Source organism: Protobothrops mucrosquamatus, unplaced genomic scaffold, assembly GCF_001527695.2.
Source record: "Protobothrops mucrosquamatus isolate PMUCROS unplaced genomic scaffold, P.Mucros_1.0 scaffold_77, whole genome shotgun sequence".
NCBI classification, from domain to species: Eukaryota; Metazoa; Chordata; class Lepidosauria; order Squamata; family Viperidae; genus Protobothrops; species Protobothrops mucrosquamatus.
The window spans coordinates 599,270-614,903 of NW_015386153.1; the positions used below are offsets into that span (position 1 = coordinate 599,270).

The following is a 15,634-nucleotide window of genomic DNA, read 5'->3' on the forward strand; positions in this document are numbered from 1 at the left end:
ACAGTCTTCCCCACAATGGTGTCTTCCAGATGTGTTGACTACAATTCCCATCAAACCTGAAACAATATTTAATAGGAACTTTGTAGTCTTGTACACTTAACGAGTGCCACATTGTGGAAGATCATAACTACAGTTGAATGAGTATTATTCAGGAGTCCTTTATTCTTTTGTATATCATCTAGTATTGGAAGTTTTCTAAACAGGTGCAAAGCAAGATAAAAACCAATGCACATCTGCTCATAAGTACTATTGAATATATAAGAAATTGTATATGATTGCTGCTTTTAAAGCTTTCAGAGGAGTCATGTAACAAAATTGTAATGTTTTAATGTATCAGTTTCAATAAGCAAAATAAGGTAAACAATAACATATTAGAATACGCTTCGCCTTAATTGAGTTAGTTATAGTATTACATTTTGAAACATTTGGAATATATCTGTATGGAAGAGTATATAATGGTTGGCTGGTATCTGTTTCCAAGAAAATGTAACAGCATTTTTTAAAAATAAAATTAAAACCATTTATATTTAGTTTAGAGTCCGGGTTTCACATTTCAGTGGTTTTAGCAGTACAGCAATTGTTTGCCCATCAGGTTTTGCAGTGGTAGCTGTTTGCTGACCATGCATAGCAGCCTTTATCCTACTTCATTAGTGAATCAGAGTGGGAGATCTAGCTACTCATGTTATATTCATGCTCTCATCACTACCTGGTTGAATTCCACAATGCTCCACATTGAACACTAGAAACTACATTTGGTACAGAATATATAGTCTGCCCGTTAGCTGGCATGTGTCACCAGGAGCATAAAACTCCTATATTCTTCCAGTACATTTCTGGGTGCAATTCAAAGTGCTGGTTTGACCTTGCAAAGTCTTATTTTGCTTGGCTGCCAGATGGCTGATTTTATTTTGATTTTTCACATTGTTTTGTTATTACTTATTACATTACTTATATTTACTATTGACATTTAATATATGTGTTCATTTATTGCTGGGAGTCCTAGCAAATTACAGGTAGTCCTCATTTAATGACCACTCATTCAGCAGCCATTCAAACTTAAATGACAGGACTGAACGACTGGTATTACAACCAGATCTTTTATTTATGGCTGTTGCAGCATTTGTATTTGCTTTGCTTTGACTTCCTTGGTTGATGCATTGTTTTGCCTGGTCATAGGTTACACACACACAAGCATGAGAGTTTTAGTAGTTTATAGATTAATGTGATTGAGTAGGCATAGCTCAGTATTTAGTGCAAACCAAGCAAACGTGATGCCATAATGATTTTTTGGGGACATATTACGGGTAGTCCTTGACTTCTTGCGATCACAATTGAGCCCAAAATTTCCATTGCTAAGCAAAGCAGTTGTGAGTTTTGCTCCTTTTTATGACCCTTTTGTTGTCAAGCGAATCACTACAATTATCATAAATACATTCCAGTTGCCAAGCACCCAAATTTTGATCACATGACTCTGGGAGGGCTGCATTTGTCGTAAGTGTGAAAACTGGTCATAAGTCACTTTTTTCAGTGCCACTGTTAACTTCCATCAGTAATAAACAAATGGTTGTAAGTCAAGAACTACCTGTATGTTATACTTTTTAGCATGCTTAATTTGTTATCTGAATGAAACATCAACAGGCTGAAAAATCTGTGTCTGAAGTGATTGGGTGAATATCATATACCCAGGAGACTATAATGGTTGAATGGTCAATTGCCTAAACATGTTATGTAATAGGATCATATTTGTCTAGTCCAGGGGTGTCAAACTCGCAATGTCACGTGATGTGTCGTGATGTATCGCAACATTTTTGCCATGGGGTGGGTGCGGTTTTGCTATGATGCATCCGGCCCGTGGGCCGGCAGTTTGATACCCCTGGTCTAGTCTTTCTTCTCAGTATAAAGAAGATCATAACTTGGTACTATTTCTTAAAAATGTCCCAAATATTTTCAGGTAGCAGCATCTGTTCTTCAGGACTACTCTTCTTACTCTGGAGAAGTAAAGTTGTCTTGTCATGGAAACATGCAACACTGGCTCAGTAAGGCATGGGTCTGTAGGCATGTCATTATTATACTAGTAAATAATATGCAGTCTTCTTTCCAACTTTGGAATTGAAAAGAACTGTGTGGCTGCTAAGATATTTCCAGCCTAAACATTGGAGTTTTAAATCAAAGAGAAAACTTAATTATTTCTCGGATGGGAGCTGTAACTTTCTGTGAAAACTGCAGTTGTTTGAAATAACAAATACGGAGTGTACCCAGGGAGATAATGTATTTCTTTGTTTGTTAGAATTATTTCCATAATGCTACATCCCAAAATGATTCCTGGTGGTTTCTGGTAGTGTTAAAAAAAATCATAAAAAGACAGTCATTAAAACTCAATTAAAATATCCAATTAACAGCATCACCTCTCAGCAACCAATCATCTCCTTTTATAAATACTGTAAAGTGAGACTTGAATATTTCTTAATTACATTTTGTGTGTTTTATAAAATGCTGCTTAGAATGCTGTTTAAATTCCTATTATGAATTATTACTAGCAATATCTTTTGCATTATGAATGTTTTAATAAACTCTTTTCAGCATTATAAAGTATAATGTATTTAATGACTTGGAACAATATCTCAAACTAAATCATCTGGTACGTAGCATAGTGCTGATCATCATATAGTGAAAACAGGAAGGGGGGGCACTTAGATACATTTGTGCAAAGTTCCCCTCTTCCCACTGAAATCCGTAAGGTGAGGCAAACTCCCCGAACAGCCCAGTGTGGGAGACTATGGAATCTTGGTGGATAGAAAATAGAAAATACGTTAATAGTGGAATTCAGTACCTCGGAAACAAATATTATTGCCTAGAACACTAAACTGAAACACTCCTGGTACCATGTATATATGTTAGAGGTTATGTAGTTTTCTCTTTGTGTTTGCTTCCAGTTAGAACTGTTTAATGGAAAAATTCTAGTGCAGTGGTTCTCAACCTTTTTAATGCCGCGACCCCAACCGGTCATAAGTCGAGGACTAAACCGGTCATAAGTCGAGGACTAAACCGGTCGTAAGTCGAGGACTAAACCGGTCGTAAGTCGAGGACTACCCAACCGGTCGTAAGTCGAGGACTTTCCCTGCCCAGGAGCGCCGCGCATGCGTGGTTCCGCCCCCTGCGCCGGCCGAGGCGTAGCTGGCAAGCGGCAGAGGAGGAGCAGGCCGACCACCAGCTGGCCCAGCCCAAGGGAGGTAAGGCACCCGCCGGAAAAGGGGGAAAAAATGGCAGACAAAAAAAATGGCAGACAAAAAAAATGGCGGACAGCCTTGCTTGGCGACCCCCGTGAAATGGTTGATCGACCCCAAATGGGGTCCCGACCCACAGGTTGAGAACCACTGTTCTAGTGAATATATGCTGAACCCAGAATTGTAAATTGCCAGTTTTAAGTAGCCATCCTGGTGAGAATGAATAAGCTCCAGGCAACCAGTTTTTGAAAGCTAGAGGAGACTCATGTGCAAATGGTTTTGATAACTATATGAAAGGGAACGGATTAGTAATTTTTGTGGCTTGCTCATGTTAGATATTGTGAAACTAATTCAGTCTTCTTAGTCATCAGATAATGATAAATCCAAATGGCGTTATGAATGAAGGGGGGAAAAAATAAATATAATCTTATTTGTGTGCTCTGTTCTAGATTTTACGTTTGATTGTTGGCAATGTCCATTATCTTGTCTGCCTCAGTGGTCCGTGTGAGAGATGGACTCCCTTTATCTGCTTCTACCGATTATGAACAAAACACAGCCGTACAGGAATGCCGAAAGTACTTTAAAGGTCTTGCAAAGAGACTCACTGAACTTCCAGACCGATGCACCTTGCAAACAGGAAAGTATAACATAAAGTAAGTTTTCTCTGGCATGTGTATTCTTTCTGCAACATTGGTCTTTATTGTTTCATATAACCTAGATACATTAGTTGCTCTGATAACAGTGAAGAAGGCATCTTTTTACTACAGTGACATTTAGAAATTACATTCTTATTAAGAAGCATTCCTCCTCAAATCTGCAAATCACTTATGCCTACCTGCAAAGGTCCTACTCTTGAACTACTGCCAGAACAATGAGCTAAGGAGGCAGGGCAACTCTTTTGAGGAGTATGACTTATCAGAGCTTAGATTGCTCTGATAATTTCCGCAGAATTATTTTAAGCAAGGTCCTTCTGGGTCCATCTCTTTGGGCCTCAAAGATTAAATCTTTGGGCAGTGCAAGATCTGGCATTAAAAACTGCTTCGTTGCATGCTAGCTTTGTTAACGGTAATGTTATCTATGGCAGCACTTACAGTTATAGACTCAGTCGTATCATTAACTTCTATATTATTTAAGGAAAATAAATCTCTGACGCATCTTAACCCTATGTTTTTATTGTACCAATATTATATTTTGAAATGTTTATCACGAAAAACCAGGGAAATTTTATAAAGCCTTCCTTGTATTATTAAAATGCATCTTTATTATTTCAGAAGAATACACTAGATGTTCCAGTCTCCCCATTTTTCTGTACTATTATATTTTTGTAATTCTTTAAAGATGGGAGGGGCAGATAGTATATTTTTATATGATGTGCCACATATTTTTAAGATGAAGTGTTCCCTAGATTAGATTTTATAAAGAAAATTAATGGGAAAGTCTGTGCAATTCTGTGTAAAGAAATGTAAATTGTCTATATGCACAATGCAAAGATAGAATATTTATCTCATCTACATTTATATCCTCTGCGTTTGACTCAGTTTTAATATATAAATTTCCTGAGATATTTCTGATAAATTCTTGATGTTTCAAAAATAAAATGTACTGAAGAAAAATAAGCTAGTATATCAGCATAACTATTTTAGCAATGTTGGTTATGTGGCATATACATCAAATTGTCTAAGAACTGCTATTTTGAATGCATAAGAAAATGATGGATGAAATGGATTATTTTAGTGGAATGCTTAATAAAGGAAGACCATAAGCATATGACAGAGTTTCAATTAGAAGTGAAGATTTTTACATTTTATAATGAGTTTACTTAATGCCTTTGCTGGATTCTGATGAAGAGGCATCCTTGCTAGAAAAATATTTCACTCTCAGTAAGATAATTCTGTTGATCTTTTTTGTTGTGGAATGAAATAAATGTATACTTAGGAATAACTGATAAATAAAACATTTTGAAGACCGTAGCCTTTATCTATCTATTTCCTCTTTTCCTCTTTGAAGGGGAAAAACTCATTTTCCATTCTTCTTCATGTTTTTGTGTATATTTGTATATGAGAAAACAAATGAGATACATATCATATGTTACACTCATACTTACCCACACCCACCTCCTACCCACACCTACACCTGCCCTCTTTTTAAAGAACATATTAACTATTGGTAGGTAATAGGAAAACATTAAATCGAAATAAAACTTCATTGTTCTGTGAAAATAGCATTATAGTTAGAGATGTAAAATACTATATTCCACTTACGGGACGATGGAACTGTGTCATTCCGGAGAGAGTTCAGTGGATTCCGGGGGCTCATTTTCTGGATCAGAAATAGTATGGATCTAATACATGTCTAGGATACTTTGAACTGGTTCTGGTTCAAAAGATTTGCTTCTGGGAATCACTCCCAGAACAGCATGATCCAAGAGGAGGTTCAGCAAGATCACACTCTGTTTCTGATTCAGTGAGTTTTGTACACTCTTAATTTATTTTCTCATGAATAGTAATACTTTTATTAGACTCATGGTTATTTCTCTTGTTGTAGTTTTGTGTAAAGCATACCTAAGCTGATCTAGGAATACATGATTTTAATTTTGAAATGTCATACACTTTTCCTCCCCCACCAAAAATACAGCTTTATTAGTTCCCTGGGAGTGAGTTACATGATGCTCTGCACCGAAAATTACCCCAACGTCCTTGCCTTCTGCTTCCTGGATGAGCTTCAAAAAGAGTTCATTACCACATACAACATGATGAAGACGAATACAGCAGTCAGACCATACTGTTTCATTGAATTTGGTAAGGGGTTCATCTCTTTCTTCAATCATTGGTCTGATTTCGGGCTTCTGATCGTGTGTCATCATGGTTTACAAAATGTAGGATGGAAACCAGAATAGTGCTTACTACTCAGAATTGTAGTGAACTTTAACACAAACAAATGTCTGGTAGTGGCATGGAACCCTGGTACTCGTTCATATTACAAAGCCTTCAGAAGTTGGCATAATTTATAAACAGTCCACAGTTTTCAGAAACCAGAGGAATGTACCGTAAGACACGGGATGACTGTATTTCACACAGCTTGATGACCCAGTGTTCTGCCTATTTTATGACCATCTCACTTAATGCCTACTGTTTCCGTGGGGATGCAGTAAAATTTACTTATTTATTTCCATCATACACTACAATAATCTGCATAGATTCCTGGTGGTTTACAACATTAAAACGATACTGAAACCTAAGGCAACAATATAGTAATAATGTGTTACAGAATACAGATGGCATGAAATTCTCATTCCCCAAATACTGTCTGGAAAAGCTCTGATTTTAATAGCTTCTGGAAGGCTAATAGAATGGGTGCTGATCTGAACTCAGTGGGGAAGCTGCTTCCATAAAATAAAGACTGCAGCAGAAAAACATTGCCCCTGAGCCCTTCTTTGTCAACCGCCATTAATAGGAAGCAGTTAACATATTTTTGGAGGGAACATACCAGTTGCCCCCTCAAATCCTATTGTGCTGCTTCATCCGGGCAGAGTGTGTGTGTACCTGGGGTGGATAAGCAAAGAACAACTGGGATATGTGCCAAAGATATAGAGTCCCCAGCAAAGTTTCCCCAAGACCTAAAACTCATCCCAGTCACTAGGTAAAGAAGTAAAAATTATCAAAAGAAGAAGAAGAACCCAAGAAAGATAAAGATTTCAGGAAGCAACTTAACCAAAACTTTCAACGAGCTGTTGGAAGATACAAGAAGTATTACAACAACTTCTGTAAAGACATTGGAGACAGACAGGAGTTCAAAAAGATCTCTGAACTGAGGTTTCAACCTCCAATTTGCATACCAAAAGATGCCAGTAGATAGATAATGCTATGCAGTCTTCAGATGCTGCTCCATGTAAAGTACACCACAGTAATCTAGCCATCTGGGAATAAGTACTTGAACCGCATTGTCTGTAAAAGTGAAATGGTGGATTTCACTGCTCAACTTCATAATAATATCCTCATTTTAAAAAACATATTGACAATAAAGGGTGTAAATCTATATGAGATTACCCTGGGGTAAGGTCCTAAGAATTAGATGGAATATACTTTTAAATCAACATGTGTATAATGATGCATCAGGTTTGATAAGCACAGTGATACTTAGCATGAAATTATAAATAAGCTGAGAATAAGTAGAAATAAAAAAAAACATTTCACCATCCTTGCACTCAGTGTACTGTGTATTTTGCTAATTAATTTGTGGTTGTCATGCTGTGCTTATATTCTATGGGAAAGTATTTCATGCTATAGGAGATGGCATTTTAAATATTATGTTGTAATTCAGAGAAGTGCCTGGAGCTCAGAATAAATGCCTATTTTTCCTAAGAAAGTATTCCGAATTACAAGAAAAACTAAATCAAATGTAATTAATTAATTATATTAGTTGCACTTTCGGGCTTGCCAATGCATGCAACATTAGTTTATTCATAATTAAAATTGTAGCATTTAATCTTCTGGTGCTGCAAAATTAATTAGCCCATGATATACTAGGTAGAAAGCAGCAGCAATATTAAAATTTTCTACAGTGGATGATTGAATTTTAAATAATGAATTTAAGTGTGTGCATCTGAGATGTATGTTGCCCATAAAGCTATGGGGTCCCCCAGTGATGTTTTCACCAAAAATCTAAAGGGGGTTGCTTTAATTTTATACAGATAATTTTATTCAGAGGACCAAACAAAGATACAACAATCCACGATCTCTGTCAACAAGGATAAATCTTGCTGACATGCAAACAGAAATTAGACTGAGACCACCTTATCAGATTTTGCTGTCAGAACTCTGTTCGACCAATGGATATCCCTATGGATCTCTACAAGAAAACAAAGATACAAGAAAAATGTCTCCAGGTGAGATGATGGACTTACGTTTATCTATTCAAATTTACTTATTTTAGGATAAAGGTAGAGATTGACCTGCTTGATTTACTGCATTCCTTTTGTACATTTCATGGCCAGTTGCAACATGAGGACTTCGGTAATGTTGGATTTTGAACGGCTTGCTCAAGCTCAGATGGGGGGGGGAAGGATCCTGAGCTAGTTTATCAGTGCAGTGTGAAGACCTTTTTTTCCCTTGGTGTCCCAGTGAAAAGTTACTGCTGACAAGGACAGTTTCGTCATATTGTGAATGATGTGTGTGGGGGAGAGAGAGGATATTAGGGACCATGACCCAGAAAAAGAAAAAAATCCCAGGAAACCATAGAACTGATCAGTCATTATTCTCCCTAAAATCAGCAGAGATTGAATAATAATGAAGTATGTCTTTTACCCAATCCCTCGTTTCAATGGCATCATAGAATTCTAGATAGAAACATAGCACTTGATCAGTCTATAGTGGTCATCTATAAGAACTCAGTGTTGTAATGGAGATCGAGAACTAATTTCAAAGCCTACTTTGTTGTGTTTTTGACAAGTTGAGTTTAGATATATGTTTAAATGAGTTAACTATTTAAAATTATTTTTCTATCCCAGAAGCTTCTCCCCAATTACATGTGAAGCTGTCCACAATTTAGTTCTTGGCAAAGCAAAAAGGCTCTGCTTTATAAAGTTTGGAAAGAGCATTGGTCAGACAGAAGCAGTCCTCTTCTCTAGAGAAATTCACTTTGTCATTTCTGAGCATTTTCTGACTTTATGAACTACTTTGGAGAGCCTTTTCTGCTGCAGCTGTTCAGTGTGCACAAGGTAGAATGGCACCCCTCTTTCTATCAATGTTCCAGCTCATTAACTGCATTGTTGGCACTTTTACACTTCACCGATTTAGACAGAATGATTTACATATGGTTCATTCCCCTTTTTGTCTATCTCTCTATGTTGCCTAGACTACAGGGGGTTTTGCCCTGTGTTTTTCCCCCCAAACATTCAGTTTCTGTCACTTGTAGAATCTCATAGTAACACCTGTACACACATTCAGTATGAATTGGCAGTCATTTGTGCGTATAGTTGGCATTTTGTGGAAGAGATGAATATCAGCAAAGATGCTTACACTCTATATTTTCTTTGCTCTTTATTTTTTTCCTCTTCATCGCCCTTGCGATCAGGGAGAGAATGGCAAGTGTGGAGTTCTTTTGTATCCAAGGAAAATAAAATGCATACTAGAGTGTGGGGTCCTTGGGGCTTTCTGAGCTTGGTGGTTTTCTTGCAGATGTTTCGTTACCAAAGTAGGTAACATCTTCAGGGGTTTTATTGGTAACGAAACATCTGCAAGAAAACTACCAAGCTCAGAGCGACCAGTTCAGAGCAACAGATATTCTCTTCTATTGAAATATAAGAGCGTCAAAAATTGTCGTACATCTTTTAGCTTTCCTCTGATTCATTTCACAATGTTCTGTTTAAGAGAGGCCTAAAACCAAACCCATCTTGAAGAACCCCTGTAAGATCAGCATGGCCTGTCATTATATAGATATATCCACATAGCTGACCAAGGAATAATTGACTAGATGTGCATAGTAAGTACGTTTATGGGAAAAAGTAGGAAATAAGTCCGGAATATTTTTGGTAGTATTCCCTATCATTGGAAATGATGAAAAATATATGCATATGGGATGTTTGTAATCTTTTGTACCCTCTTTTAGAAGCAGCTCTCATTGGTATCTCGATGCCTTCTAAATAAGTGCATTTAGCGTGGGCTTTTAAATCACTCTTTAGACCTGTAACATGCTTTAACAAAGAAAAAAAAACTGAAATGTGAAAAAGTACAATTTTAAAAGCCTGATTTACTTATTCATTGGCTAATTGATAGAGTAACTTTGTGTCTGTGTTTTTATTTTGTTAATTTAATTTAATTGTTTAATTGTTAAATTGTTAATTTAATTGTTAATTTATACTATGTAGATTAGGTATATTAGTTTGATACAGGTAGTCCTCGACGTATAACCATTTGTTTAGTGACCATTCAAAGTTACAATGTCACTTTTTCAGTAACCATTTTTCACACGACTGTTGCAGCATCCCCGTGGTCATGTGATCAAAATTTGAATGCGTGCAACTGGCATGTATTTATGACGGTTGCAGTGTCCCGGGGTCATGTGATCCCCTTTTCCGACCTGACAAGCAAAATCAATGGGGAAGCCAGATTCATTTAACAACCTTGTTACTAACTTAACATCTGTGGCAAGAACGGTTGCAAAATGGGGTAAAATTCACTCAATAACTGTCTTGCTTAGTAACAAAAATGTTGAGTTCAATTGTGGTCATAAGTCGAGGACTACCTGTATGTTGTTACATCTTGTAGAAATTAAGTTTCTACTCAGGCAACAAATACATTTTTCCATTGGGTGGGGGAGGCTGCATTTTAATCTGCACAATAATACAGCCCAGCAATTTCTAGTATGCATTTCCAACTAAATATAAAAGTTGCAAATGGACCACTCATGCCCTCAATTAAGCTGTGTTTCCTCATTTAAGGTACATTGTCTAGAACAAGAAAGAAACAGAGAAAAATAGAATTAGCAGGGTTTGCTCAAACATTAAAGAAAGCTTTTAAAATATTTATACTGTTTTCTTCTCTCTGCTACCAGCCCCTCACCAACGACTGGAACCTGTGACACTACCGGGAATTGTTTCCTTTCTTCTCAGCCTTTTATGTGCTGCTTTGAATTTAATTCGTGGTTTTCATGCTATAGAGAGTCTTCTACAGGTACCGTAATTACATTCATAACTTTGAAACAGGAAAAAATATTTTGAAGTAATTCTCCCAGTGAAATAAAAAAGTTTATTAAATCGTCACTAATCGCCTCATTTTAGTGAGACCTTATCATTAACCTACTCCTGTAACAGAAAGGAATAGTACACCTCAATGTCCGACTCAAACGTAAGGACTTGGCTTCACAAACGGTAGAGTCAAAGGATCAAAGCACTTTCTCGTTCTCTCCAAAAACTACGTCTTTTGTTACAGACATAATTCTCTCTTTCTTTCTCTCACCCCCGCCCTCCCTCCTCTCTCCTTCCTTCCTTCCTTCCCTCCCTCTTCACCCAGCTTTCTTAAAAGGAAATAGAGGTCACTGAGAAATCTAGAATGGACTATGTTAAATGTCTAAGAGCTACATTCCTTGTTAAATTGTCAAGGAAGTGGGAACCTGGGTTGCTTGTCTATGTCGTTCACATAAAATAGATTGAAGCTGATATGTTTTAAGTTTTGTCCTAGTGCCGTGGTGGCGAACCTATGGCATGCGTGCCACAGGTGGCATGCAGAGCCCTCTCTGTGGGCACGCGTGCCGTCGCCCCAGTCCTAGGCCTTCAGCTGGGTTTTATAAAACCTTTTTGCTTTAGGCCTCCGCCGCCATGTGCAAAAAAAAAAAAAGGTTGACTCAATCGATCAATTTCAACTTCTCGTGGGGAAAAAAAGATCTCGCAAAGTTGGAATTGATTGATTGAACTTTTTAGTCCCACCCAGTCTGTTGTTACGACCGCAGCCATGCCCACCCAATGGGACACGCCCACCCAATGGGCCATACCCACCCAATTGTCCACACCCATCCAATGGGCCACACCCACTCAATGGGCCCCGCCCACCCGGCACCCAATGATACATAAGTGGGTTTGGGTTGCAGTGTGGGCATTCGGTCTCTAAAAGGTTCGCCATCGCTGTCCTAATGCATGCTAATATTTGTTGTTGATTATAAGGGAATTCAGAATGTATTAATCCAGACAGATGTGATAGTTCAGACAATTCCTTATGAAGGGATGAAATCCCTATATCCATGGTGAGAGTAGAGGCTAGAATGGCACTGAGAGAAATATCCCATTTGTGCCCCCCCTTTCTCTCTCTCTCTCTCTTTTTTCTCTTTCTCATTTTCCCTCATTATCTCTCATTCTGTCACACATTATCTCTCTCTTTTAGAATGCAGACATGCTACAAAAACTCTCTATACTTTTGAAGATGAGAATATGTACATATTGTCCACTTATTAATGAGGGCGATACCTTGATTGCTTTAGTATTTCCTTGTCCTATTCTATCATGCATATTAAAAAGTTGAAAAGTTTGACTTCAAAACTATATTTACCAATTGAGTTAAATTTCTGCCTTTCATATTAACATTAATGAATAGTTTGTTCTGGGCACCATTCCAGTCTTCCTTGCGTTTTTCTCCCTCTCCTATAACTTGTCCTGAAAGCCTTCACATATTCCTCTTTTCTCTCTCTCATCCTCTCATATGGAAGAACTCCTTTTTCTGGGAAGTAGGCCAACTGTAAACAATTATATATAATCCATTTGTACTGTGTGTTCATATAAAACACATAAGGTGGGAAGGCAAGAATTTTGTTCTGGGTTAAACAGTCAAGTCCATTGCAAAACAAATGGAATTTGGATCTACTGAGTCCAAATTCCCTGCCCAGGATCTTTAGGTATTCCAATTGACAGAAAAGTGCTGTGTTATTCTTAGCTCTCTTGCCAAAATAATTAAATTTACTTTCTGGGTTCTGTGGCTTTTTAGTTTAAACTAAATTTTAAACTAAAATTGTGACAGCATAGCACCATCTGCTGGCTATGTTCTGTTTTACATGATTCTCACTGAATCAAACTGCTCTGGTTTAAGGCCAAACTAAATATGAGAACAGCTGATCAGTTTGTTTAAAGGCGATAGGCACAAATTACTTAAAGTGGTAGCAAGGCTTGTGTCCAGTTCTAAGATTAAAAGGTGAACATCAGGCAAATTGCTAAATTTCCCATCTCAAACCGGTCCAGACTTTACATAATCTGTCATGGAAACTTTTCTTTTCTCCCAACCTGTTGATGGAACAGTCTTCAGAGCTTCAGGGAGAGTAGCCATGGATGGGAAATCAATTGACCCTTTTCATCCAAATGCTTAATGCAGATCGGGCTGCTGCTAGAGAAGATTTATAAAGAAGGGTCTACCATATTTTATTTTGTCCCTTGGAAGTATTATTTTTTGGCCCACCAGTAAATCCAGGGAGCAGTCAGAAAATGAAAAGAGAGCACAGGTCACTCCTAGTTATTTGTCTAACCTGGTAATGGGATCAGCTGGACCAATATCAAGACCATTTTAACTTTAGTTTCTAATTATAAGGATCTTCATGTGTCTGTTTAAATGAAGATGGATGACATCCAATTTATGCTTGTGGTTCCTGATTAGAGAAGGTAACTGCTTATGACAGGGGTCTTCAAACGTGGCCCTTTTAGTCACGCTGGCTGAGGAATTCTGAGAGTTGAAGTCCACAAGTCATAAAAGGGCCAGGTTTGAAGACCCCTGGCTTATGATGATGATGATGTGGTGCAAGAGTATTGATACAGTAGACCCTAGAAGACTGGTTTGACGGTTAGAGTTATGTCCTTTTTGAACTAAACTCAAGACCTTTTCTCCGAGGTCTTAAAGGTCATAAATTCTATTAACAGAGGAAACGTATGGTATTTTATATAACTAAACTCTTACGGATAAAACGGGTAAAAAAGTCTTACTTCTTCTACTGAAGTCAAAACAATAACGAAAAAAGGAACCGTGTCGTCGTAGTTTGTATCAGGTATGTACTTACGTATTTTTAGATGTTAATAGATTTGCCACTGGTCACAGCCCAAAACAGGCTTTAGGATTCCTTTGGATTTGGTCATTCTGCCCAGATGCCTGACTAATAAAAAAAAATGAACCACACTGAATTTATTCTAGAAGGGGGGGAAGTATTGCAAAGGCTGTTTTGGTGGGTTTGTACTATCACTGTAAAATGTTGTTGCTTTTGTATGATTAATTTAAAATGATGCAACGTGTGAGACATATTATTTTCTGTTGCAAAGTAAATCTCTTTGAGTGTCGGAAGAGCATTCAGAGATAAAAGAGATATCTTCTTTATCTTCAGAACTCACCTTCTTTTGTATTATGCATGGTATTTGATAGAATTGCAATTCAAGCAAATACTTAAAAATTCCAGTCAGTATAAAACAAATTTTTATCTAAACTCACTAGTTGCCCCGAACATCCAGATTCTAATAGACAACCAAGAACACTATTATCATCTCTATTTGGCTTCACGAGGCAGACTTGAATGACCAATTTTAGTTTTCTGATGTGAGAATTTCCGAACACTCTTCAGAGTCATAGGAAAGCAAAGAGGGCTTTTCTTCCGCAAAAGAATAAAAGTCATACTGAAAGGTTTTTTTTTCTCTCTTTATGTTGGATGGAAGACTTTTTCCCTTTGATTTCTTTGTGCTCTTGTTACAGAATTGAATAAAGTCCTACAAGCTATCGTTTAACTATGATCCTTATTTTTTCTTTGCAGTGCTATCTGTTTGCGTACTGCATGAGCTGGCGGAACATTAAATCTTTCCTAACGTTTGGCTTAATCTGCTTGTGTAATATGTACCTTTATGAATTGCGCAATCTCTGGCAGATCTTTTTTCATGTGACAGTGGGTGCTTTTTTAACGTTGCAAATCCGGCTAAGGCAGCCACAAGGAAAAGCTCCTGATTACAATGTGTGACGGATGTCCTCTGATAGTTTCACGGCAAACTTCATCCAAACAGTATTCTTCTCAGGAATGAAAAGCTTTGGTGTGCGAAGAGAAGTTCCATGTACTCTGAGGCACTAATAAGTCGGCAATGAAATTCTTCCTCAAAGAATTTTTTTTTTAAAAAAAAACAAAGTTCGGGAACTAATTGGGGTACAAATGCAATCCAATGCTGGAGTATATACCCCAAGGATAAATGAGAATTCGGAGGGCAGCATGAAAAGCTCCATTTTTCAGAACACTGACAACGACAAGAATCTGTATTGGACCTGCTCGGCATATTAAGTGATTTCTTCAGTCCCAAACCAGTTTTGCCTTTGTGAGGCAAGAGAAAAGGCTGAAATAAAGGGATGGTATTGCATATTAACAAACAGTTCGGTATGAATGAATTCCTAAATGCTAGATTATTGGATTGCACATAAATTTAATGGTGTGTGTCTGCATTTTCCTTAATTAAAACCTAACCCGGAAACCATCTGTTCCTGGGGATTAGTTCTTGAGCCCCAAAGGCCTGCCATCTAATGCTGAGTTAATTATGAACTGCATTAGTACTTTGTTTCCTTCTGCCTTCTTTCATGTGCTTTGAGAGAGAGAGTTGGAGAATGATCTTATCTGCCCCAGTGCATCAATAACCACCACCACATTTTCTCTTCGGTTCCTTATCTAAAGTTTGAAGAGTAAAACAAAAACCATCACTTTGTGATGATATAGTGGGAGGAGAAAGATGCTAGCTTTTCTCCGTATAAAATCAGAAAACGAATTAAACAGTTGACTTAAGATGGGATGCAGCTAATTTTTAGCCGCTTCTCTGTGTTATGAAAGTATTTGGAGCAGAAGAAACAGCTTTGGATCATTGCAATTTATTTATTTATTTGTATTGTTACAGATTATAACACTGACAGAGCTCTAGGCAGTGC

General features: G+C 37.5%; 1 protein-coding gene across 1 annotated transcript; it reads left to right on the forward strand.

The window, feature by feature from the left end:
• The first annotated feature begins 3,674 nt into the window (after positions 1 to 3,674).
• On the forward strand, positions 3,675 to 15,192 carry SEC22A (SEC22 homolog A, vesicle trafficking protein). The gene is made up of 5 exons (XM_029283726.1): positions 3,675 to 3,877; positions 5,859 to 6,022; positions 7,915 to 8,109; positions 10,776 to 10,899; positions 14,453 to 15,192. The coding sequence occupies exons 1-5, from the start codon at positions 3,696 to 3,698 to the stop codon at positions 14,688 to 14,690; spliced, it is 903 nt and encodes a 300-aa protein (XP_029139559.1). The 5' UTR covers positions 3,675 to 3,695; the 3' UTR covers positions 14,691 to 15,192.
• Positions 15,193 to 15,634: the final 442 nt, after the last annotated feature.

Coding starts and splice junctions, on each gene's coding strand:
- SEC22A (XM_029283726.1), top strand. CDS start 3,696: ATGTCCATTATCTTGTCTGCCTCAGTGGTCCGTGTGAGAGATGGACTC. Junction 6,023..7,914: donor ATACTGTTTCATTGAATTTG/GTAAGGGGTTCA, acceptor AATTTTATACAG/ATAATTTTATTCAGAGGACC. Junction 8,110..10,775: donor TACAAGAAAAATGTCTCCAG/GTGAGATGATGG, acceptor CTCTGCTACCAG/CCCCTCACCAACGACTGGAA.